This window comes from Liolophura sinensis, chromosome 11 (assembly GCF_032854445.1).
Source record: "Liolophura sinensis isolate JHLJ2023 chromosome 11, CUHK_Ljap_v2, whole genome shotgun sequence".
Classification (NCBI taxonomy): Eukaryota; Metazoa; Mollusca; class Polyplacophora; order Chitonida; family Chitonidae; genus Liolophura; species Liolophura sinensis.
This window is the reverse complement of record NC_088305.1, coordinates 19,995,893-20,022,941: the sequence shown is the minus strand read 5'-3', so window position 1 is coordinate 20,022,941 and position 27,049 is coordinate 19,995,893. Positions and strand designations below refer to the sequence as shown.

Sequence of the window (27,049 nt, the reverse complement as noted above, 5' to 3'; positions counted from 1 at the left end):
TTCTACAATTTGTGGCGTCCTATCATGACACCAGAAGGAAGCACTGCGTGTAAAACTGGTCTTCGTTGAATGTATTTATGCTAGTCAGGAAGGTAACCCAAAACTGGAACTTGCATCCAGTCATGGCACTAAAAGGAAACCCAAAACTGGACTTTGCATCCAGTCATGGCACTAGAAGGAAACCCAAAACTGGACTTTGCATCCAGTCATGGCATTAGAAGGAAACCCCAAACTGGACTTTGCATCCAGTCATGGCACTAGAAGGAAACCCAAAACTGGAACATGCGTCCAGTCATGGCATTAAAAAAACATCGAAAACTGCAACTTGTGTCCAGTCATGGCACTAGAAGCCCAAAACTGGACCATTGTGTGGAAACTGGTCTCTAATATACATGAACTTACATCCAGCCACAGCACTTCAGGAAGGAAAGCCAAAACTGAAATCGTGTGATCAAACTTGTTTATCTTGATTGCATCCTAATATACAAAAACTTGCGTCCAGTCAAGGCACTAGGGGGTCTCAGTGGCCTCCGAGGCTAGCACACCAGTGCAGCGCAATGACCCAGGAGCCCCTCACCAATCCGGACATAGTGAGTTCAAGTCCAGCTCATGCTGATTTCCTCTCCGGTCCTACGTGAGTAGGTCTGGCAGCAACCCACGGATGGTTGTGAGTTTTCCACAGGCTCTGCCTGGTTTCCTCCCACCATAATGCTGGCCGCTGTCGTTTAAGTGAAATATTCTTGAGTGAGGCGTAAAACATCAATCAAATAAGCCAAGGCACTGCAAGGGTACCAAGAACTGGAACATTAATTGTCTTCAAACTGGTCTCCCCTATAGAGTCTATAGTCTGTGTGTATAAAGGGGTAAAAACTTGACGTAAGGAAAAGATGCATTTTGAATCCAAATCATTTCAAATACATTTTATTAGATTGAAACCTATTAGGTTGCAATAAAACAAATCAAACAAATTCCCTGGACAGTGTCGGACAGTCTACAGTAAATGACTTAAAATTTTGCACCAAAAATCACACTTTTAGAGGTGAATTCATAAATGTCATCAGTATTACTTTTTGTGCCTAGAGTTTCTCAGCTGGACATCATCCTACCTCCCTAACAAAGCTTGCCATACCTTTCTGAGATCAATAAAGCTCTCGCAATCGGGTGCAACTTGATTATGGTCAAAATTTTAGGCCATTTACTACTATCTTGTAAATTGCAGCCTGCATAAAAAGCTATTTAGTCTGTCTGTCTGATTCCAGACAAATCTTTATTTAAGACAAATCACTAGTGGACGTCTCGTTGTAGCCGAATCTTCCCAAGGCTGTCACTTACTGTATTTCTCCAAAAGTTTGGCCTATAAACTGCACTTTCAAAGACCTTAAGCTGATATTTTTGATGACAACACTTCAGTTTTTCTGAGATGATATTAACTTCAAACTTCACTAAAATTTATTAATGGTCCTATATGTATCAATCAATCAAAATCAAGCAAAATGTGCCACTGTAAGATATCAGGCCAATGACACCATGCAAGTCTACAGTGATAGACAATTGATGAAAAAATATTTCTGCACTTGTCTTAAATGAATTGTGCATTTCATCTTTTTGTTCTCTATAGTATAATCAACTCTGATAATTCAATACAGGGAAAAATAATATACTCCCTAAAAACAGATTTATTTCATAATTACACCATGGAGGTATAAATAGATGGATTTTGGTATACCTTTATGAACACAGTAGGCCTACCGGTAACACAGACAATGGTCAATATTACATCGTTTTTCATCCCTAAAATGGATTTGACTTATGTATAGGCCTATCCATGTCAAATTAACTAAACATAAAAAAAAAACAGGAAAATACAAACACTTACCTAATTAAACAACAATATTCATTTATAATCACCAAGATCCTTGTTGTGGGAAATTTTAAGCAGAGTAGCAGAGTAGTGGAAGCTATAATGAATTTCATTTTTTTCTGGATAGTGCAATATTGAAATAGACTATATCTCATGACGCAGGCAAATTTCATCCGGGCACCTTCCCCGTTGGTTATAAAGTCACGTGATCTCCTCCCCGGTTTGTGCGCCATGATGCATGCGGTGAGGAGAGTGTGTACCGGGGCCTTGAAGGCCTCAAAAGCCTCCTTTCAAGCTCCAAATGCGCAACAAACTGCTTTAAGAACATTACCAGCATGGCTTTCGACACGTAAGTCGCTGCTTGATGTGCTATCATGACGTATTTTAGGAGGAATACAATGCTAAAACTTCATCGACAAAGTCCGACTTTCTGAAACGTGGTTCTCGGAACATTTTGGCATGCCGGTTCTGAAATGGTTGATATAGCAACCGCCCTTTGAAGACCGAACTATCTCATCATTTAGCAGAGGTCTTGGTACTTTTTCTCTGGTAACAGTGAATTTCTGTCGAGCTTTATCTTCATCTTATTTTTGGGGTGAAAGATGTGAAGTTGTCTGCTCGAAACGCACGTAGCCTCGTTGTGGTTTTAGCTACCATGAGGAAATCCAAGATCACCTTGCACAAAATACATGTTGACCTTCATCACATTGAGACAATTTTTTGTCAGTCAGATAATTTTCGCTCGGTAATTTCTAATCCTAAAGTGACGTTACACGAGTGATTACAAATTACGAAGGCGTGATATTCCAGATCTCAGCAGTTCTGAAATCCACGCAACAGATTTAAGTAAATGACATGGTATTATATCAGATCTGCATTCTGTAAAGTCACAAAAACTTTGTAACCATATCGGGTTTGACAGTATACATCATTAAATCAGTATTACTTATAGACACTCCAAGAAAGCGAAATCGATAGTTGGGGGGGGGGGGGATGTATTTTATTTGACAGTTGTCCTGTTTTTTATTTCAAACATCCCATGTTGAACCTATTTCAACTCTTTGTGGAAAGTGTGGCATGAAACAGAAACCGCTTTCTGAATAATCGGTTCACTCAGAAAATGCAAGATGTTTTTATTGCCTGCAGCTGTGCCAATATTCTATTTTGCAAATCTTCCACTCTGCAGAGAAAATGTTTTTCCACTTTATGACAGAAAAGTGTACACTTACAGTTTTGTTTTTCAGGAAACTATGCATCAGAAACCCAGGCCAAGCCCAAGGCAGGGGCTGCTGCTGGGAAGGTGGTGGCAGTCATTGGTGCTGTGGTGGACGTCCAGTTTGAGGAAGGCTTACCTCCCATCCTCAATGCCCTTGAGGTGGAGAACAGAAAACCCAGACTGATTCTGGAAGTTGCACAACATTTAGGTACACAGTCTATGAATTTTTAATAGTTGTGAAAAAGTTTTATCTAGTGTATTAACAATGTAAAAGAAATGCAGTTCAGAGTTAATAGGTACATTGATCGGAAGTCAAAACAAGAAAGCATAAAGAAGATTACATCAATAGTCATTAGACAGGCAGATGTTCCACAGAAGTGTAAAATTGACAAAGTGAATTTTGTTACTAGGAAACATGGCTGCGTTTTAAGGTTCTCAATGTCAAGCTATCTCCCTTGGGGACCAGAGAGGATTGCGTCACTTGATCTTGTCCAGTTGTTCAAAGGTGTATTAGCTAATATTGGCTGGACTTTACTTTCGAAGTGAATCTTGATTCTGGCCATTACTCTTGTAAACCAAATTTGTGGGAATTGGCTTGGATTCCCATAAGAAAGTCACAAAAATAATTCTCAAAGTAACAAATTGTTCTCAGATTTCCCTTTCATAACCATGCCTGTGGATTGTCTTTGTATTCAGGGCTCAACAAAAAAGCTTTTTTTTTTTTTTTTTGGCCTTCCTAGTAAATCTTGTTTTGACATTTCACCCTAGACAGTGCTGGTTACAACAAAAGTCCAATCGGATTCAGTATGGTGAATGACTGAACCTTTTGCCTAAAAGAGGGAATCTTTGAGAGCCCCCAAAATGTCATAAAATATTACTTTTTGTGCTGAAACTCTTAATTTGCTAGCTCTGTATCACCATTCTAAACAAACGTCCTGGAACTTTTATGGGACTAGAACTTTCAGAATCCAGCAAAATGTTAAACTTGGTAACAGGCAGAAGTTTAGGTCATTAACCATAATTGTGGGAATAATTGATAGATGCATTTTTTAAAAATTTTTTGATGGAATTGTGTGCTGCACTGTTGAAGTTTAGATGTTGAGGATGCCAGGTTTATTTTAATATTGAATGGTTAAATTTATACTGTATTTATTTATATATATATATATATATATTTTTTTTTTTTACAGGTGAAAATACTGTAAGAACTATTGCCATGGATGGTACAGAAGGCCTGGTGCGAGGAAACATCTGTAATGACATTGGCTCTCCCATCCGAATTCCTGTTGGCCCAGCCACGTTAGGTAGAATTATGAACGTCATTGGTGAACCAATTGATGAGAGGGGTCCTATAACCACAGATAAGTAAGTTGTGTAACCTCTTGACTCTACCGCTTAACGGTTTTGTCCACCCATGAAACTGGCCACCATCGTAGATGTGAAATATTTTTAAGTATTACTTTAAATAATCATCAAATCAACAGTGTAACTAATAAAGTGATAAATTGATTGGCTGTATGATCAGATTGGTTTTCATCTGTGCAGTAGTCAGTGAGATTTTCTGTGTTTTGGGGGATAAATTTTACACTTTGTATAGACTCGATTCCTGGAGTATTTGAAAATTTTGTGGAAAGGTTTTCATGATCTTGAAAAATGCTTACAAAGGCTCATGTTGTGATAAGTTCTTGGATGTACTAGATATTTTTGATTTTAAATATCCTGTTGCATTCTTTGGAATAGACAATAATCTGCTGAAATAGCATCCACAAATTTTCACATACAGGTTCAGGAATATTATATCCTAAGAGTCCTAAAAAATATCATTGGTAGGAATCTTGTATTCACTTCAAGATGCCATGTATTTTAAAAATAGAAATTTTTATGCATATTTAAATCCGTCACTCCATCATAATGTAATCTGATTTTTTATGTCTTTTTATCATGTTTTTGTTTCAGATTTTTAGCTATTCATCAAGAAGCTCCAGAATTTGTGGAGATGAATGTAGCTCAGGAAATTTTAGAAACTGGTATCAAAGTTGTGGATCTCCTGGCTCCATATGCTAAGGGAGGAAAAATCGGTATGTTGTTGGAATTATCATGCTATTTTATTTGCTGGATTGAAGTTAGGTTAAATATATTATGTAGAGGAAAAAATATACATTTGACTAGATGTTTTTGACAACTTCATGCAGTAGAAGAAAGTGGCAAGTGATTTTTAACATGATTTAATTACATTAACAATTTAAGACCTAATGCAAGAGATTGACACCTGAAGACTTTTGATGGGTTCTTTATTGGTTTAGCATTTATGCCCATGTTTCAATGTTTAGAGAATGGTTAAACATGTAAACTCAATGTTATCAATATTAGCTTAATGGTCGTGATAAATGTCTTGTATTATCATTGAAGTATCCGGGCTATTTTGACACTGGTAACCAGTATGAGCACCCATAGTTTTTGTACCCGTAGAGAAAATTTCTTTTCTCCTTCCTTAAAAACTTTATTCTTCAGGAATTGTCATGAATGTCTAAAAGTATGACACTTGTGTGATAAACAGCAGTTTACACCTTGCTTTAAAACATTTCGACCTAAGAATGTACCGTAAAGATGACTCAACAGGCATCCCTAAAGAAGACCTTTATTTGTCCTTAATCGATTTAGTAACAGTTGAACAGAATTGATAACTTATGTCCCCCATGTTTTGTGTAGGTCTGTTTGGAGGCGCTGGTGTGGGCAAAACTGTGCTGATTATGGAGCTCATCAACAATGTGGCCAAAGCCCATGGTGGCTACTCCGTGTTCGCCGGAGTAGGGGAGAGAACTCGTGAAGGCAACGATCTGTACCACGAGATGATCATGTCTAAAGTCATCAGTCTCACAGACGACACCTCCAAGGTGAGCAAGCGTTCAAAGGCTCTGTAAGTGTTAAACTTGGGTTACTGCAGACTTTCAATGTTGTATGACATCTTCAGATTTTTGTTTCGTTTTTGCTTCAGCATGAACAAAATCGAGGTCGGTTACTCAGTATGACAAGGCATTTTATGCAAAGTTGTTTCAAAATGGCAAGAATTTTACAACCTTAGTGAAATATTTTTAAATACTTCTGAATTAAAATATTTTGCAGACTGATATGCAGCCAGGATAAGAAATTATAACAGAAGTTTCTTCCAGCTTTTTCCAACTTCTTGAGTGTAAGAAGAATTCAGTTCATGTAGCAGGGTTTGAGTTCATCGGTTCAGTCATCAATTAAGTGACAATCAGCAGTTTGTTCATTTTATCCCTGTATTTTAGTGGAAAAGGGCACAAGAATTATTTGTCAAAAACGTGCAGTGTTTGAGTAATTTGTCTTTGGAGATGAAAAGATTGGTTACTAATAGTTTATGTGTGTACACATTGTAGGTAGCGCTGGTGTACGGTCAGATGAATGAGCCCCCTGGAGCGCGTGCCCGTGTCGCCCTGACTGGACTGACTGTGGCTGAGTATTTCCGCGACCAGGAGGGACAGGATGTGCTACTCTTCATTGACAACATTTTCAGATTCACACAGGCTGGCTCAGAGGTTCGTTTACAGATTTGGTCTGATAAATGGAAGCGCCCATGAGACTGAACACCAGTTTGTACTGTGTAAGCAGTCTCAAGTTTGATTAAGATTAAGCCAGAATTTCAAATCGGGCTCTCATTTCCTGATTTTCCTTATATCTCCCATTTTAATTTTGTCCCAATAGAGTGCCAAAGACACCCATATAATGTAAACCTTTGCAAGGAATTTAAAATTTATTGGTACAAGGGGTACATAGGGTGTGATTTGTGTTACAGGTATCTGCCCTGTTGGGTCGTATTCCATCTGCTGTGGGTTACCAGCCCACATTGGCTACAGACATGGGTACCATGCAGGAGAGGATTACAACAACCAGGAAGGGATCAATCACATCTGTACAGGTAAGAAGGCGGTGACTAACGTACAATATACCTGTTGGGGCAGCTTACCAGATTATGCATTTGTCAGCGACCTCTATGGTTGTAGATCTTGTTCCACCATAATTTTGGCCGCCATCGTATGGGTGAAATATTTTTGAGTATGGAGTAAAAAACCAATCAAATAAATGTTTTAGCCATTTTGTGCTAAATTGTGGTTTTGAAATGCTGCCCTAAATATCCAATAAATTTGTTACAAATGATCAGTTTCCAGTGTAATTCTGTTTTGTCAGTGGAAGTAGTGTTGATTTTATTAATTCCTTACTGTGAATGCCGTACAATCTTCTGCAAACCTGAAGTGTATCACAAATATTGTGATCATGAATCTGTGTTCTGGTCAATGCATCCTTTTTTTTTCTTTAAATACAAGGATAGACTACAATTTAAGAGTAGCAAGCTACCTGACAGCATTGCTAGAAGTCAGATAGGAGCTTTCTGTTCAAAACTGGTGGAGAGTTGCTCAAATTTGAATGGATTAATGGTGTGCATGTACATGTAGCTAGTTTATGCCATCTAATTTTAAGAATTGTCACTTGCTTATGGCTGACCTAGTGTTTTTGTTTCTGTAGGCTATCTACGTGCCGGCTGATGACTTGACAGATCCGGCCCCGGCTACAACATTCGCTCACTTGGACGCCACCACTGTCTTGTCCCGAGGTATCGCAGAGTTGGGTATCTACCCTGCCGTCGATCCCCTGGATTCCACGTCTCGTATTCTTGACCCCAATGTGGTGGGCGAGGAACATTATGGAGTGGCCAGAGGTGTACAGAAAATATTGCAGGTACAAGTACAGCAAAGTTGTGAATTTTCACATCAAGGCCTTATGACAGGGTTCAAAATTGGTCCTTGGTAGCCTTGAAAGCAACATTTAGCCTTTTTCTTATGGTAAAGCCTGGAAAAGCTTTAGATGGAGAATCATACAGGTTTGTGCACTGTGGGTTGATCTATAGACAGGCCACATAACCCACCTTTAACGTGCGTTGCAGACCATGAAATTTGTGTGGTTGATGTAACCAAAATTTGATTACAGGTTTTAAGCCTTGAATAACTGATTGTAGAGGTTTTGCCATGATGCTAAAACAGACCAATCGTTCGCGCAAATTGAGTGAACATGTGGCTAATAAAGCCATCAACAGTACTACCTGGCAGATTTTTTCCTTTTTTCTGTAACTTTGGCAAAGCGCATTCATTTGCGTATGGAGTTGTATTGCAGTACAGTCCGCCATCATACATGTCCAGCGGAATCCTCTGGTAGCAAAGTGGTGACATGCGGGGCCACAGCTTGAACAGTGATCAGCATTCATCAGGGTGGATCAGGGAGCTGTTCTAAAACGTAGTTGTCATGCACTCCGAGAATGTCATGGCTTTCAAGGCTAGACCATATTCTCGAGTATTTTTATTTCCTTTTGATGATGATTATTTACTTCTATAGTTATCTACTTGCAGTGTGTGTGTTATAACTGGGTTATAGAGCCCTCACCATCCCTGTCTGATAAAATGGTTTCATCCACAGGGTGAAATATTTTAACTACTAACAGGAGGGAATGTCAGTGATGACCAGCTCATGGAAAGTTGACCAGTGAAAGTTTAAATTCATTTCGAATAGAATATCACCTTTCTCCGCCTACCACTACTTTTTCCGCCTACCTATAGCTCACCAAGAGCACACCACATGACTGACAAATGCCGCTAGCTAGCATGTGCTTTGTACATAACAAAGGAGACATGTAGTGCGCATGCTCAAGGCAGGAAAATGTGGTTGACAGTCGAATAGTAATTTCCTTGCCAGAAGTTTTAATATTTTGATTTAACACGGAACCTTTTCAGAAGATACCTCTATGTCGTCACTAAGTTAATAGGTGATTTTGCAGACTGGATTTGAAGGCACCAATAACAGGAGACAGCCCTGATGCATTTACCCAATTAATAGAGCACTGACTTCAGTGAAATTTGGTGAGATCGGAAAGCTGGTGACTGCATTTAGTGCATAACGGCATTGAGTTCAGTAGAATACTTTGCAGCATCACAGCACCAAATGACAGCTTTTGTTCAGTCGAGCTCAGTGGTATTATTGCTTGTGTTTTGCCGACGGGCAAGTATTAAAAACAACCTGGGAAGAGGTCACTCTAACAACTTTTGTGTTAGATATCGTGATCTCATACCTGAGCCGCCGTCATATAAGTGAAATATTCTTGAGTGTGGCATAAAACACCAATCGGATAAATCAGATCTTACCATGAGGAGAGACGGCAACCGTGCAGGGGTAACTGTAGTATACCCGTTGAGTGCTACTCAGTTCAAGTGCTGTATTTGTGGGAACGGTCCCAGGGACAGATTATCAGTCTGCACAATTACACTCAAGTAAACAACATGCGAAGGATCATTTTGTTCGTGCCAAATTTCGTGGCCTGCATTGTATAGACATGTACAAGCAGACTTACTCTTAGAGGCCTCGGTTTTCCAGCATCTTAGAAACTTTCTGATGCACTGTTGTTCTTTATGGGAAAGATTATTTTTACATTGCTTGAAGGTTGTATAAATGTATAATACTAATACCAAGTAACTTGGAAAATGAATTTTGGGCCAGGAGATACTTGAAATGTCATTCTTGTGTGAGTTGACAGGAAGTATTCGCTGAATGTTAATGTAAGTAAGAGCTGGAGTTCTTTATATTTACCATATTAGGACAGCTATGCTAACCTGTTGCTGTGTGTTTATACAGGACTACAAGTCCCTGCAGGACATCATTGCTATCCTTGGTATGGACGAGCTGTCGGAGGATGACAAGCTGACCGTGGCCAGAGCCAGAAAGATACAAAGATTTCTCTCCCAACCCTTCCAAGTGGCCGAGGTCTTCACAGGCTCAGAGGGCAAACTCGTGCCTCTCAAGGAAACCATCAAGGGATTCCAGATGATCCTCAGAGGTACGCCAGCTTGTCATTATGGGGAAATGGCAGAAAACTTCTCTTCTTCAAAATGTTGCTTCTAAATATGAACTGACGTAGTGCTCTGTAATATATTACAATATTTATGGATAGAGAATTGTTTTTGTGTTGTGTCGCCAGACCACACTTGATGTGTCCTTGGATTGAACCAAATCCAGAAAAAAAAATGGATTCACTGTGGTGGCTGAGTAGTTAGGTGTGTTAGCACAGCACAGTGAATCATGATTGAGCCTTTCTCCAATGTGGCTACTGTGAATTCCTCCAGCTCATGATAGCTTCGTCAGGTGTACGTGAATGGGTCTGGCAGCAATATGTCAAAGGTTTCCTCATCTTGATTTCTTCTGCACCATGATGCTGGCTGTGTATAAGTTGAATGTTCTCTAATATGGGGTAAAACACCCAGTAAATACTGAAGTAATGGTAAATTTAAGTGACGGTTAGGATTATTTTATTGTCATTAGCAGCTGCAAATTTCACAGCATTGGGACAGCAACATGAGGTAACCAAACATTATTTTAAGACTTGTCATTTTTCATGTGGTGAAATTCAATTTGTGTTGCAGGAGAGCTTGACCATCTACCAGAGGTTGCCTTCTACATGGTTGGCCCCATCGAGGAGGTGGTATCCAAGGCAGAAAGGCTAGCAGATGAGCAGTCATAAACATATGGACCTTAGCTCGTGTACAAATCTGTGTCATTTGACTAGCTGTTCTCCCACATGATCTAATCAGGATTTCTGTGCATTCTCTTGGACATTTTGACAGTTGAGTCGTTTTTATGATCTGCAGACTCGTGAAAAGTGCATCATCCCAACTGTGCTATGTTAGTTTGTCAGTGTAACCATTTATTGCAGAATTTTTTGCTGTAGATAATATTTAATGGTTTGTGATAATTCGTACTGTTGGTTTATTATACCAAATTGTAAACCAACGCGACAAAAATATTAAAAAAAAAAAATTGAACAACAGTCAGTTTTCAGTGTGGTTTAATTTTTTTAACCAACTAGATGTAGTTTGTCCACAGTACAGTACAATGGTGTCCTAGTTTTCTTCATGGCAGACTGGAGTTAAAAAGTTGTCCTGTCAATTTCCTTGGAAGTAAATGGTTTCTACAGGTGTTGCCTAGTGTTCCAACATTTCTGGTACCATTAAAGTAAGATTACATATACCTTCAGCAGAAGGGGCCTCCGTGGCTCAGTTGGTTAGCGGGCTAACGCAGTATAATGACCCAGGAGTCTCAGCAATGCGGTCGCTGTGAGTGAAAGTCCAGCTCATGCTGGCTTCCTCTCCAGCCATATGTGGGAAGGTTCGCCAACAACTTGCGGATGGTCGTGGGTTTCCCCTGGGAGCTGCCTGGTTTCCACCCACCGTGATGCTGGCCGTCGTATACGTGAAATATTCTTGAGTAAGGCGTAAAACACCAGTCAAATAAATAAACCTGTAGCAGAATGTCCTTTTTTGTCTCGTGCTAAAAATTTGAGAAAGGATGTCATGCAAGATGAAATGGCGCTTTAGAGTGATGTTTTCAGGTTATCAGATATCCCAGTGTAGTTACAATTCTGTCCACTTTGCGTAGCGATAGATCTAGGGTCAATCCTGGGTCGAGTCGTACCTAAGACCTTAAAGTGGAAGTTGTAACATCCTCGCATTACATCCACTCTGATTCCCTCGTCGTCAAAATTGCTAAATACGACGTTAAACCCTAAGCACTCGCTCGCTCACACTTTTAGCACGGTTACATGAAGCATGCTTTTGTAGGGTGCGGATGTCTTCTGGCGTCCGTAGCATGGCATTTAAAGTGAACGTAGTCAGCTACTAAAGCTGAATTAATCAATTAAAGTAGTATTCGAGAAATGTTCTAAGTATATTTATAAAATTATACACTGTTTATCGACAAAAATACTAAACAATCGTCAATACATAGCCACTCATTTGGTGACGGCATTTTTGCCATGTTGTAGCTATCTTGAGTGACGTCATGTGTCGTGTTTTAGCGGTCGTGCTCCTTCTGAATGGGTGTTAGCAGTGGGCCTTGCTGGCTGTACCGACTGCAGGGAGTTTTCTGAACATAGAACCTTCTGATTGACTCTTTCATTCAAGTTTTGGGAAGACATTTTGGTAATGAATCGGACTTTGTTAAGGGAAAAATAATGCAGAGTCAATATTTTTCTGCAAACGCTGACTTTCCCGAGGCGGTTTTCTTGCTAGCTCACCCTGACAAGTTACTGCAGTATCCTGCCTAACATGTACGCATTGTGACACTGGCAGCCGTTCTCAGTTTCCTGCTCATAAATGTATAGTTCAAAATGCATCAGTTTAACACTTAACCCAACCGCAAAATCCAATTTATTGCATCCATATCTGCCTATCCACTATAAGAAACCACACTGACAATCTAGAGCCAACAGTCTTTGACATGATGGCCAATCATCATGTGACGCTTTCAGTGCTAGCGATTGGCCAAGTTCATAAGGGCTTCTAAAACATGGCCGCTCGGAGTGAATTGTCCGTCGTTGCCATATCCCCAATACTAAACTTCATCTTCTCAGCTTTCTAAACTTTACAGAATTTCTTTCACATATTTCTTCGGTGATAATTGTTCTATATCATTTTTTCTACGTATATATTATGGGAGACATTATGTTCACTGCCAGTGTGACAGCTCTGATATGCCCATCTAAAGGATTCAAATAATAAAGGGATGAAATGAACTTGGAAGGGAAGTTAAAACCACAAAATACAAATTAAATTCACCCATTTGCTCTGAAGAGCTTGGGTTATGGTATGTTCCTAATATCAGTTGGCTTTCTTTCCGGACATGTACTTGTGAAGGTCTTGCAGCAACCTGTGAATGGTCGTAGGGTTTCCTCCCACCATTATGCTGACCGGTGTCATGTCAGTGATTTTGTACAAGGTAAAACACCAATCAAATATATAACATTATCCCACATCAGACAAAACACTCCGCTTTTCATTGGACAACAACGGTCACATGGGTTACAGGTATCGTCTCGAATCCTGCAGGCTACTGAGTAAGAAATGTCCCTTTGTTGGGTTTTCCATACAATGGTCACCTCATTACAGCCACTCACCAATATGTCGGTCTTCTGCACTGAATTGATGGGTCTTTGCAGGATAAATTCGTTACATGGTTACTCAGTGATAGGATACGCAAATATATGGTGTCAAAAATCCTCAATAATCCTGACGCCTCGCCTATTTTGAGACTGACACCATATATTTTGCGGATTTTTTTACTGAGTAACCAAGCAAGTAATAAAGTTTGTTATTTTATTTGTGGGGTAGCTCAATGTATCGGACTACAAACCATTTCATCTCACTTCTCCATATCTAATAAAAAGTGACATTTACTGTCAAACTAAATGACAATGTGTTTTTTTTTTCCAGCAAAAAAAAGGACTACAGAAGAGTCCAGGGGCGTTGAGAATCGCTTGACTGACTTAAATATCGGCGATTTCAAACGTACCCTGAACCACACCACACTCACTGCCTTGGAATGTGTGGACGCACGTTCAGAGGAGTGGTGAGTTTTATAAACATTAGATTGACTTGATGATTGGCGATTTCAAACGTACCATGAACCACACCACACTCGCTGCCTTGGAATGTGTGGACGCACGTTCAGAGGAGTGGTAATTTTATCTTGGCTTCAGTTTCTACCTTGACAGAAATTTGAAAACTTTACTTCAAAATAATTATGGTCTATACGACATGGCTGCAGTATTGCCGTTGTGTAAAGATGTATTCATTCACTGACCTTGTTTTAAAAAGCAGTTTTGGACTTCACCATACATTGACTCCATGAGCCAGGCCAAGTACTCAACAAACTCGTGTATGTGTGGAATGTTTCGACGTGACAATGATCTACTGGTAGACGGCATTATGTCTCCAGAAAACTGCATTAAAACCTGTACAAGGCAGCAACACAGCTGCTCATTATCACCAACCTTGCCAACGCGCCCATGAGAACAGTACCCTAATTCCACACCCTTTTCGCATATGAAAGAGCAACTTTCAGTGCATTTTATACATGTTTATATACGATTTTAAGACATAACACTGGTTAGTTTGGCCGATTTCAGGGCTTCACAAAAAGAGTAATTTTAGCAGTCTACACCGAATATTGTCTTTAGAATACGCTTGAATAAACTCTTTGCAAGTATGTTAGAAAGTTGAATTACAGTAGATGCAGGAGAGTCTTGAAAATTCCTTGTACAAGAATGGTACTAAAGCCACGTTTTAGTGTGACAAAAAGCGATGAGACAGCAAGCACCCTGTCTATGTCAAACACTGAATAATGTTGTAGCCTCAAGTACAATTCAGAAGAGTTTGTGTCCACCTCATTATCTATTTTACACACATTACACACTAGCTCCACTATGTACTGTGAGTCATACATCCTGCATATCCACCGGTTTGGCTGCTGACCACAAATGTACAAGGGACAGATAACTTTGTAGTAACCTCACAGATTCCATGTGAAAACTGGCACATATTTCCACCATGATTTGAAATCAGATCTCTCTATTCGAATATTCAAGGCTCTACCATCTGAGCTAATGGGGAAACTCTCTCTTACATCTGCTAGTATAAGCACTAGAAAGCAGCTTCTGTTACACCTTGTTTTTAAACCCTGATCTATGAAATATTTAGTTTTACAAGCCAATATGCATGAGAATCTGATTCATTGTAGGTATCATTTACTATTTAGAACACGCCTTTCAACATTAAAACAGGGATTTCATAAAACTCATGACTCTTGCCAAAGAATGAAGCCATTATGTAATTCCGTTGCTGACCAACATGAATGTGACAAAAGACGATCTCGTCTAGCTTGCACACCTTAACCTCACGTGCTAACTGTTACTTACCATTCTTCATCACAAGATACTAGTCATTGTTCAGATCGAGGCTGGTAATAATACAGTCCACAAAACCCAAAGCACAACATCTGTCCCAAAAACTAAGAAATCTGCATTTTATTAATACCAGTAATAAATACACAATAAACAGCTGTCAGCAGTATTTCACAGTGGGCAACATGTACTTGATAACATTCTGTAAATGAGTACACACCTGTACACATAAAAACACATACAGGCATGAATTAAAATATACAATTATTTTTAATTTTAACTTATTAACAATACTGAAAAATCTTTTCTTGTACAAAATTAAGTCTATACATGTAGTTTAAACAATTACGATAGTAGTCAGCAGTTTTTCACTTTACTAGCAGATCCAAATATATATAGTGTCCATTTTTCAGTATATCCATATCAAATGAATCTCTAAACTTAAGTACATATATATGTAACAGGCAGCAGTAACACACCTTTAATAATTAATATAATCGGATGTATAATGTATTTACAGTATAGGCCAAATAGATAACAAATCAGCAGTAAGCAGTCTATATATCCAAGCACGTATTTAAGCGAATGACAACAAATCTGGCTGTATTCAAGCGAATACCCACAAATTTGGCTGTATTCAAGCAAATACCTACAGACCTGGCAAATACCCACACATCTGGCTGTATTCAAGCGAATACCTACAAATTTGGCTGTATTCAAGTGAATACCCACAAATCTGACTGTATTCAAGCAAATACCCACAAACTGGGCTGTATTCAAGCGAATACCCACAAATTGGGCTGTATTCAAGCAAATACCCACACATGAGGCTGTATATAAGCAGTTAATGAACCACAAAATGACCAATCTCTGTAAATGTATTCCGGAATCAAAATAAAATATATACAAGTAGTTATCACAGGTTTCATTCCTGAAGACAAAATAATACTACTCAGTTTTGGAAGAGTTCCGACAATTGGTACGAGGGGTTTGTCTAACAAAACATATAGCACATTCTCAACTTATCACTGGAGATATTAAACAGGCTGCACTGGACATGTTTGGCAAAAAAATCCATATTCTCTGACAAGATCAAATTTTCCCACTTCACCTTGGGATAACTACATGTGTTGCCTTTCAGAAAATATCAGACTTGTCTCTGTACTACATTGTTTTTGTAATGTTAATATGATTCTAAAGTTTGAAAAAGTTACATAAGGTCCAGCATTATAAATTTCACAAACTTTGTTACCCATTTTGAACTGTAACACATGCGCAGGTGAGGCTCATAGTTTGTGAAAGGTCATTATTTGGGCTATTCTAATATATATTTAAATTTTGTCCCAAATATCTCCCATATCGTCTCTTTAAAAAAACACAAAATATTAAAATGAGAGCCATGATTTCCAGACTAAGTACATGTACAGTGTTTATATTATGACAACCCAAATGTTACATGACCTGTCAAAACATTACACCAGTAACTACAAGACTTTTCCTCAATGTCTCCTTTTTCAGTAAAATAGCCCATAATCATAGTGGTTATCTCTAAAGTGTTAAAGTGACAGTGTTTATATGACCACACTTGGCAAATTTGTAAATACACTTAAACACTTTCAAAATGTACAACTGACAAACAAGCAGTGGAAATGAAACAGAAAGGTGTTTATTACTAAGAGAGTGAGTGAGTGCTTGGGGTTTAACGTCGTAATTTCAATGAATGCTTGCGGTTTAATGTTGTACTTCACAATTTTACAGTCATATGAGAATGAGGAGTCATTAGGTGTGCATACATACAACATGTTTTCTTGTGGCAGAGTAAGTTCATGTCGCCAAAGTGCTGCCACCACTAAAGCATCATGCCAAAGACACCAGACATGACACCCCACCCAGTCACATTATATTGACACAGCGCCAACCAATCCTGTTTCCTTCCTGTAACCTCTGAGTGCTGAGCGAGGCAGCAAAAAGTATCAATTTTAAAGTCTTTGATATGACCTTTGATATGACCCAACCCTGGTCTCCTGATTTTCGGGTCTAACCATTAAACCTCTGAAGCAGTCAGTTATTGAAGGAAAAAGGGTTTTACTAGAATATCAGTCGACAAACCACAAAAGAATATATTTTGCTCTGACCACAACATTTTTTTATGTGTAATGTGTTTTCAAGGTGTGTCAGTATATATACAGGTATAGTGGCCATCAAACTGAATGTATACACCTATATGTATAAAAAGGAGCACAAAGATTATGTTTGGCAAATAAATGATGATACTTGTGTGCTACACAAGATATTAAAACAATAAACTAAACATCACAACTATACACCAACAAAAAAACCCCATAAAAATAATAATAAATAAAAAATATATTAAATAAAATAACTGTCCAGTTACATTTTAAAAACGGAATTGTCCATTATTACAACAATTATAGCAAAATGTAAATTACATGCCTGTAAGTTATCTATTTTTTTGTAGTGCTTATCACTTCTTGTGTTCCAAAGCCTTTTTTTAGCCTATCCTCCACATCGTGTGATTACAGTTCACTTCCACTTGAAATTTATGTGATTATTATGGCAGTATGTACAAAATTCTTAACAGTTATCCATGTATCTAAAATATCTGTACATACAACAATGCATTAGTGTGGGTTGGAATAGCTCTGAGATTGGTTGGTCAAGTTCCCAGCTTAACTTCCACATTGGGTATTTCTGAAAGCTAAACTGGGAAGAATTAAAACAGATCTCAGATCTTGGGCTGGAAATACAGTATCACTATTACTATGGAACAAAACGATCAAATCAATGATACATCTAACAGCAGATGTAAACAAGAACAAAAATTTGCACATGCTGGTAATAAATCGCTGGTAAAGGAGTTAATTAAGATGGACGGATGAGATATCTGGACATGATTGCAATAACAAAGTCTGTAATTTGTACATGCAAACCTTAAGTTTTACCAGCTGGCACATAGCAAGGCAAAGGTGGTACATGTATATCCTCAATTTTATTATCATACCTCATGAATATTCACAAATCTGCCTTGACATTTCATTGGCTGATCTGTGATGGGTCAAGTTAATAAATGTATACCCTAATTCCTCAACCATTTCGCATATAAAATTTCAGTGCAATTTATGCACAATTTTAACTTGATTTTGGAGACAAAAGCTACATTGGTTGGATTGGCCAATTACAGGGCCTCAAAGAAAGTATAACTTTATCAGCCCACACAAACTAAGGCCTTCAGAATATGCTTGAATAAACACCCTGTAAACATGTGTAAAGGTTGAAGAATTACTGTAGTATAACATACCACCTGAGTGGCTCCACCTGTCATGGCGAGGTTGGATAATGCTGACATTATCCAAGTCTGATGGACACTTGTCTTGCCAGGAGTTGACATTCATTATAGGATCAGTTTGATGGACACTTGTCTTGCCAGGAGTTGACATTCATTATAGGATCAGTTTGATGGACACTTGTCTTGCCAGGAGTTGACATTCATTATAGGATCAGTTTGATGGACACTTGTCTTGCCAGGAGTTGACATTCATTATAGGATCAGTTTGATGGACACTTGTCTTGCCAGGAGTTGACATTCATTATAGGATCAGTTATACCACATACAACATTTAGTCAAACAGGGGCCTGGTTTATGAGAGGAATATTAAGCCTGATCTGATTGATCTATTTCAAGACCATTTATTATTTATGTATGGGACTTCTGGATGTATCTCTCCATGGGATGGACTTTGATCTTTCTTCTTCTGGGAGAATGAATAAATAACTACATAAACAAACACTTTCTTGTCCACGGAGAAAATACAATATTGACCTATGGAAAAAGAAATCATTTGACTAGGGCCATGCCTTGGGACTGCAATACTAAAAACAATCTCATCCTGTTCCATTGTTGATTAAATTAAGATGACAGATGTGGAATTATTCTCCAGTATCAGCCATCGCCTTGCCATTTCACATACATAAGGACTACATGAAAATACCGTGCTGTATACTGTATAATACTGTCCATAATACAATTATATGTTTAAGTTCCCTGTGATCGCTTGTGAATCTGCATAAATTATTATACCATAACAGTAAATATATTAAGCACATTAAGATGCCTTCATAATATGCTTGAATAAACACCTTGCAAACATGCGAAAAGGTTGAAGAATTACCGTATCACAGCTTTACCCCGGGTTTAAGTTCTCAGATGGCAGCGCGGGTTGTAAAGGAATGGCTTTGTAAGTGTCCAACATCAGTCATGCCTCCAGATGATACATAGTTTTCATTCATCATCCATTTATTTGATTGGTGTTTTATGCCGTACTCAAGAATATTTCACTTATACAACGGCGGCCAGCATTATGGTGGGAGGAAACCGAGCAGAGCCCGGGGGAACCCCACGATCATCCACAGGTTGTTGACACACATTCCCACTTACAGCTGGAGAGGAAGCCAGCATGACGTTCATCAGCCAGCCAAGTGCCTCAGCCTTTCGTTCAACTCTCGCTCCTTCTGTAGCATGCTGTTTGCATGTTTTTTGAATGCCTCAAACTCCTACACAACAGAAAAGAAGCACACAGTCTACATGAACTTTATACTTTGTATGCTGAGTTAACAATGTGGGAAGAGAAAGACGATTTAGTCAATTAGCCAAAATTAAACCTTCAAATCCAGAGTACTAACTGAAGCTGTTTTTTGTGAATTCTTTATGTAATATGTAATTAATACATGCATAAGACAGGCCATTAAAAGCTATGTCTGGTTTATTATGAAACAGTTCATTTTTTTTGTCAGAATTTTTTTGATATTTCAAGTTTTATGGACCATATACATAGACAGTATTAGGTATCCTATATCAAGCAAAAAATGTAATATTGTAATTCAATCTACAAGAACACTGAAAATCGACACACGTCTGCACTTTGTCAACAGAAACAAGAGTTTCGGAACCTCAATATATGCTGTTATGATAGAGTCAGTAACAGACAATAACAATATCATCAGGAGCTTGGTATTCATGATTGACATACACAGGACTATGATAATTCAAACTCTTCATTTAGGCAGCTTTTTCAAATAGGCTTACAGTGTTCACATGCAAAACCAACAGATCACACAAGGGGGCATAACTCTTTACTGTGACACTAGTTTCTGGTCTTGTGGTAGAGGCAAAAAATTTATACCTCTGCAACTGATGCAATTCTGCACATATCACATCTCAAACAGTTTATGGATGGACAGATGACTTATGACATGTCATCATATGAGACTTAATACGGACAAACATGTACGGTACCTAAATGCTAAAAAGCTCATGACAACAAGGTGACTACTTTCAACTCTGATTAATCCGTCAATAGTTATATACGTTCATTAATTTATTCATTTATTTGATTTGTGTTTATGCTGTACTCAAGAATACCCGCTTTAATATACAACAGTAAACCTGCAGATGGTCGTGGGTTTCTCCCAGTTCTCTGGATTCCTCCCACCATAATGCTGCAGCCATCATATAAATGAAATATCCTTGAGTACGGCGTAAAACGCTAATCAAACAAATTAATAAAATAAAAAAAATACAGCAACCAACATCATGGTAGGAGGAAAGTGGGCAGGGCATGGGGAAACCCACAACTATCTGCAGGTTGTGGCAGGCCTTCCTAGGTATAGCCAAAGAGAAAGCCAGCTTGAGCTGGATTTAAACTCACAGTGAAAGCACAGGTGAGAGGCTCCTGAGTCTTTGTTCTGTGCTGGCGCGCTAACCATGGAGGCCCCGACCGTTATACGTAGATACAGTGAAAACATATGCAACACTGTCGAACAAGTTCAGGATATGGCAAACTGACAGCCAAGAAGAAAAGAAAGCTGTTGTACAAATATGAGAACTGCATACCTTGACCATGTCTGTGTTTTTCTGAGAGGTCTGTCGCACCTGTTCCTGCAGTTTTCTCACCTGCTGATTGGCATTCACTGCCGCTGACTCACGTCTGTCAAGCACAAAAAGAACAGTCAATGTCTCCATGCCATGCACCTTTACATTATAACAGATTATAACTCATTTTAAGTAAAAATCCGAAAATTTAAACGAAAGACTCATTTTGTATTAAAATACAAAATTTTGAAGTTGTATTAAAAGAGAAAGGTTGTTTATGCTGTCTCAACCAACTATCGTGGTTTTCAAGTCGTAGTTTTCAAGTATTTATTTATTTGACTCTTGTTTAACATTCTACTCAACAAGTTTTCACTTGTACAATGGCCATCAGTTTTCCTGGGTGAAGGAAAATGCTGAGGGTAAACCAGCGACCTTTGGCATGCTGCTGACAAGCATTTCCACATATGCCATACATATGTACAACATACTGGTGAAAGGCAAGTGGTCTTCAAAACAAAACACAAGACACAAGCATCATATACCGCTCACTGTCACCATGGCACCTTTTCCAAGTCTCAGAGGAGCGAACTGCAAATTCCTTGTCCAAGGCTGAGATTAATCCTACACGTTTTGTGTTCCTGGTGATTGAATGTGTTCAGCTACAGTGTACACAATGAGCGCAAAATGTCCCCCAATAAATCTAACAGGCAATTTGTGGTAGTTTTGTCAGTCCACCAAGGCAATGTCTGGTCTGTCAGTGTCATACAAATGATCAGCATATAACCAGTAACCTGTGGACAATAGACTCACTCAAATTTTTCCTCCATCCTTTTGACAGCTTGCTCCTTTTCTTCAATAAGCTTCTGAAGTCTTTTGTTTTCTGTTTGCTCTTTCTAAAATGAATGAAAAGATTACAGCATTATAGGAAATACATGAAGAAGTAATACAGACATATAGATAACTATAGGAAATTCACTACAGAAATTTCTACTTATCCAGGTAGTTCATTAATAATCGTTAATCAAATCAAATTTTCTCAACCAGCCAAGAAAACCTGAAATTATTGTCATTCAGAAAATATCACTGTACCTGTACTTTTTATATTGGTAAAATGATTATAAAGTTTGAAAAAGTTGTAAAACGATCCACATTATAAATTTCACAAACTGTTTAACTGATTTTGAATCATAATATGTGCTTAAGGAGGCAGATAAGCTGTGAAAGGTAATTATTTGAGCAATTCTAATGTTCAACTGAGCATAACAACATTTTTACCAAAAATCTCAGTTTCTTTAACTTTGGATATGTTGGATAGAAGAGACGACTTGTCCTGGTTTTTACATGTTGACACTACAAGACACTACAACACTCCATGCACCTTATTATCGAACCTACTAACTCGCCAGAGGTGTGTAACAAACATACTGTAACAAAGTAGACAAATCTGAATGAGTTTGCCCCTCTGCATGGTGAATTCCAGCAGTTCTTATAAACCTCACGCAGTGTGTAACAAATGTAACAAGGTAGATATACCTGAATGAGCTTGCCCCTCTGCATGGTCAGTTCAAGCAGTTCATCTCTTTCCTTACTCAATACCTGAAGTTTGTTCTGGGAGTCAGAGTCTGCTGATCTCTGACTCTCACTGAGACACTGAATCTTGTGCTTTGCTCCTGGAAACAAATGTACCGGTAAATGTGTGTATTCATCAATTAACACACATAGGCCTACTGTATTTCACATAAAGTTTGGGTGTGAAATGCTCTTTCAGAAGCAGATAATCGCATTAACATGATATACTTGATGCGAACATTTAACCTTTTCTGATAAGAAATTAATCAAACTTTACCAAAAACTCTTAAGTGGCCATATAAGGTGGATGAATCAATCAGAATCAAGCTAAACGTGTCATTTGAAAATGGCTTAACTTTAGGTGAAATACAGTAGCTTAACATATATGATTTGGCAGAACAATTCATGCATTGCCTCCTGAGCAACTGAGTACAACTATGGTCAGGATGCAAACCAATATCATTTGCAAGACCTTAACCTGAATTAAAAACGCAGCTGTGAGTGAATCAATACAGAGGATGAGCAATTCAGGAATGAATAACAAGTTATGTACGAAGAACATGTGATATATGAATAACAAGTGACGTACAAATAACAAGTCACGTACAAAAAACATGTGACATACGAATAACAAGTGACGTACAAATAACATGTGACATACGAATAACATGTGACATACGAATAACATGTGACATACGAATAACATGTGACATACGAATAACATGTGACATACGAATAACATGTGACATACGAATAACAAGTGACATACGAATAACAAGCCACGTACAATTAAAAAGTGATGTCCTCTACTCATTATCAATATATAACATCAGGCTTGACAAATCCAGGTCAAGCTATATATATAATATTTTTTTATTGAGCTGAGCAATACTTACTTGTAATGCATTTCTGAGTCAATAATTTGGGTTTTTTCATTTGTTTGAATGTATGGATGTCATAAGTATCAATTTTTATTGCAAAAAGCAGAAATTAAATCCTTCTTGACTGTACGTTCACTCAGATATTTTGATGTCACTACAGTGCAGTCATACATGTACATCCTTATGATTTTCTCTCTTTAGTTCTGCCACCTCACACATCAAGTACTTATCATGTATCTCCCACAAAAGTACACACCTCCAAAATATACAGGCTACAGTCTCGAAGATGACTATAGTGGTGATTGTAAACAATGTTGCAACCGTGTGTGAAGAGTTAACACAGAAGCCACCTCAACATAGTTCATTTTGAAGCCAAAAAACTATTCCAAAACAGTTTGTTTGGTCAAAACTTACTAGTTCGCTTTCGCAAAATTTTAAATGGAACCAAATAAGTCATCTGTTATTGCTCGATTAAGGCGCGCTGTCACCATTACAAGTTGGTTTTGTTTTATTGTGGGGCGAATGATCTTCAAGACCCGCAGGCTGGCGGGGAATAAAGGTGAGACCACCGAACATGGGTGAGACACATGATAAGTGCCTGAGGTATGAGGTGTGCAGCGACATCAAAATATCGGAAAGATTAGGTGTCATGAAGACAGACTGTGGGATAGCTATTCCCAGCATACCGGGACGCAGTTTTCATGTAACCATCCATGCTGTAAAACATGTAAACAGTGTTCTGCTGTGAGTCATTATTTATATCACTGGTGACTTTATGCAAATATTTATTTATTTATTTATTTATTTGATTTATGTTTTACGCTGTACTCAAGAATATTTCACTTATACGATGTCGGCCAACATTATGGTGGGAGGAAACCGGGCAGTGCCTGGGGAAAACCCACGACAATCCGCAATTTGCTGACAGACCTTCCCACTTACGGTTATGCAAATATAACATTGGTCTTATTTACTTGATTGGTGGAACTTGTGTAATAAAAGTTTAACTGTTTTTCATTGCAGCGACACAAGAGTTTGCCTGGCTCAAACACACACGTCATAGTTGTAGCTCGCTAACGAGTTTCTCAACATGATGAGGACTGGATTCCAGCTTGTGACCTCACTCGTCAGGGGCCGATTTGATGTGGCAAGAACGATGCTCTACTCTTTGCTGAGTTACAAATACTAGCAAACTCTCTCAAAATGTGAAATAAGCGATATTAATGGACATCCACTGTACTTCATGCAAGACCATGCGAGACAGCACCATCAGACTCTTATTGCAACAAGGGGCCCCAAGAACAATAGAAGGAAGGGAATCCTAAAAATTTACCATTCTACAATGGGAATGAGAACATGTCTAGCCTAGTAACATAGCAACTGAATAGCAAGCCCTTTTGTAACCAATTGGCCAAATCACACTTTCCAAATTAGTTTTATACACAAGGAATAGTTTTTTTTCTGTATCCCATTTCATTTTGCTACATTGTTTATATCTTCAGATATTAGTTCTTATTATCAGTATTGACAGGAAAATGACAATGGGATTAAGAGAAAATTAAAAAAATGAATTGTTAACACATATTTTTAATGGACTGTACAAGCTTACATGCAGAATCTATGTTCGTTGTACTTCGCATAAAATTATTTATGAGTGTAAAACATTACATCAGTTGAGTGTTACCTTTCAGTCTTTCCTCTAAATCATCCACAGTAGATTGTAGTCTTTTCATGTCTTTCCCATAGGAATCTTGTAGCTGGCTGATCTCGATTTTCAGCCCCTCCTCTTTACTCCTGGAATCCTGTTGCAGATTTCTGCCACAAGACATCCAAAGAATGTTACCACCATACATCATTAATCACAACATGGTTTTACTGTGAAAATTGCTGGCATGTTTTTCACTGGTCAAGACAAGAAGACCACAAAAAAAGATTAGATGTATTCTAGTGGTTTCTTTTAATTTATCTGCCATTTCTGGATGTATATCATGTTCTTGGGAATAAAAATTCACACAAAAGATCTGAATTTATTCCTTCACCTGACTACAGAGGAATATGGTCGTAAAGGTTTGGTTTAAGCCATTTAAAACTACTGAAATTTCTGTATATTTTCCCTATAATTGAACATACTGTATGTAACCAATCAGCGGGACATCTGGTTGACATGGCTGACTATGATAGCTCATAGACCGTCGCATGCACGTTCTTAAGTGACAGTTCGGAAGAGGGTTTCGCTCTAATGTTGTATACTCAGTATTTACAAGACCTGATGGCATCACATTACTGATGTGTATATCGCAAAGAAATACAATTTTCTAACCTAGTTCATCTTCAATCCTTACATTGAAGCCTCCAGCCTGCAAAGCTACTATATAAGATACATGTATGTACAAGACATGAATTAGAAATTCTTAGGTATTGTCTTCTCTGAACCATAGTTTTACTGTGTTCAGTTATCCATCAAATATTTTTTTTATCTTATTAATGACGTTCCTGTAGTTTTTCTCATGTCTTCATGCTCTCAGTACTGATGCCCATCAGATACCTAAATTATTTCAGTGTCCTGAAACAAATCTACTGTAGGTGTTACCTGAAGCGAAGATCAAGTTGCAAGTATTCATCTTTGAGAGTTGTGCACTTTTTTACCAGTTCTTCAATCTCGGCATCTTTCTCAAGCAGAGCCTTGGAAAACAAGGCCTCGTTTTCCTGTTTTAATCGGGTGTTTTCTGCTCTTAGCTGTTGGTTTACTCTCTTATATTCGTCTTTGTACTTTATCATTTCCTCATGATTTGATGCTAAGTCATGGAACCTCTGGTCCAACATATCGAATCTTCTCATCTCGTATTCAAGCTTTTCCGTTGCTTGTTCTCTAAACTCCATCAGCTCGGCATTAATGCGTTCAAGGGTGCCTTGTTTTCCTGTCGCCTCATCCGCTCTCTGTTTCAGAATCATAATGAGGCGAGACTGTTCATCAATCCTGGACCGCAGCATTGCACACTCTGTCTTGTCATCTTCTTTCAGGGCTTGCAGTTTTGTCAAGGACGGATGAACCTCTGCATGTTCTGTTAATAGAACATTATATTAAGCAAAGACAAAACCAAATTTATATTACAATGCATAATAAATGTGTAGCATGGTACAATATTTAGCTATTATTTATTCATTTATTTATTTAAAGAATACATGAAACGACTGTTTTTTATTTCTTTTCACCGAATATATAAGGTGGCCTAACAGTACAAAAAAAAGTACAAAAAAAAAGCCCTTCAGCTTTATTCTTGGGTCGTAATGTGTCTTTAAACTTTGATTTTCCTAAGCCCTGTTGGTGTGATAACCACGTACAACATTATATGACCAACAAAAGCGCTTTCCAGTGCTTACATCGGACGCAGAAATGGACCGAGATTAGTACGGACAATAACGTCATACAGGGGACAACATGAGTAAGTTTAGGACAACACGTGAATTCACGTCACATCACCAAGTGACATCAGCATCCCCATTATCAGCTTTTCATATAAAAGTGATTTCATTTGCCACATGATGAAAAAAAAAAAAAACACCCTCAACTTCGCGACTCACGCGCCATGCGGTATTTTCAAACCAGTCACAACATCAACGTCAACAGTGACACTCTTACCTTCTGATATCTGCGACCATCTGTTTTATTTCTTTCGGATTTCTGGACGACATTGTTCATACATGACATTGCCTGACGGAATTTTCGTGCTTAAAATCAATTTCAAGACCACAAACTATACCTCTGCTTTCTTCCCATCTTTTCATTCTATTCATACGACGCCATTTTCAAACAACTCCATGGTGTTTGATCGCTTAC

The 27,049-nt window shown here is 38.3% G+C and overlaps 2 protein-coding genes across 2 annotated transcripts; one reads left to right on the top strand and one right to left on the bottom strand.

The window, feature by feature from the left end:
* The first annotated feature begins 2,069 nt into the window (after positions 1-2,069).
* LOC135477453 (ATP synthase subunit beta, mitochondrial) lies at positions 2,070-10,962 on the top strand. Its single transcript, XM_064757562.1, has 10 exons — positions 2,070-2,210; positions 3,106-3,285; positions 4,268-4,442; positions 5,034-5,155; positions 5,787-5,971; positions 6,476-6,634; positions 6,892-7,014; positions 7,620-7,832; positions 9,774-9,975; positions 10,559-10,962. The coding sequence occupies exons 1-10, from the start codon at positions 2,093-2,095 to the stop codon at positions 10,654-10,656; spliced, it is 1,575 nt and encodes a 524-aa protein (XP_064613632.1). The 5' UTR covers positions 2,070-2,092; the 3' UTR covers positions 10,657-10,962.
* Positions 10,963-18,544: 7,582 nt separating this feature from the next.
* Positions 18,545-26,800, bottom strand: LOC135478169 (coiled-coil domain-containing protein 89-like). The gene is made up of 7 exons (XM_064758440.1): positions 26,794-26,800; positions 25,802-26,273; positions 24,896-25,026; positions 22,295-22,431; positions 21,572-21,654; positions 20,783-20,876; positions 18,545-19,443 (listed from the first exon to the last, which is right to left on the bottom strand). The coding sequence occupies exons 1-7, from the start codon at positions 26,798-26,800 to the stop codon at positions 19,357-19,359; spliced, it is 1,011 nt and encodes a 336-aa protein (XP_064614510.1). The 3' UTR covers positions 18,545-19,356.
* Positions 26,801-27,049: the final 249 nt, after the last annotated feature.

Excerpts from the sequence above, each read along its gene's own strand:
- LOC135477453 (XM_064757562.1), top strand. The coding sequence starts at position 2,093 with ATGATGCATGCGGTGAGGAGAGTGTGTACCGGGGCCTTGAAGGCCTCA. Across the intron at positions 3,286-4,267 it reads GGAAGTTGCACAACATTTAG|GTGAAAATACTGTAAGAACT; the intron begins GTACACAGTCTA and ends TTTTTTTTACAG. Across the intron at positions 4,443-5,033 it reads GGTCCTATAACCACAGATAA|ATTTTTAGCTATTCATCAAG; the intron begins GTAAGTTGTGTA and ends TTTTTGTTTCAG.
- LOC135478169 (XM_064758440.1), bottom strand. Across the intron at positions 22,432-24,895 it reads TTTAGAGGAAAGACTGAAAG|GAGCAAAGCACAAGATTCAG; the intron begins GTAACACTCAAC and ends ATTTGTTTCCAG. Across the intron at positions 19,444-20,782 it reads AAAACACAGACATGGTCAAG|GAGTTTGAGGCATTCAAAAA; the intron begins GTATGCAGTTCT and ends TCTGTTGTGTAG.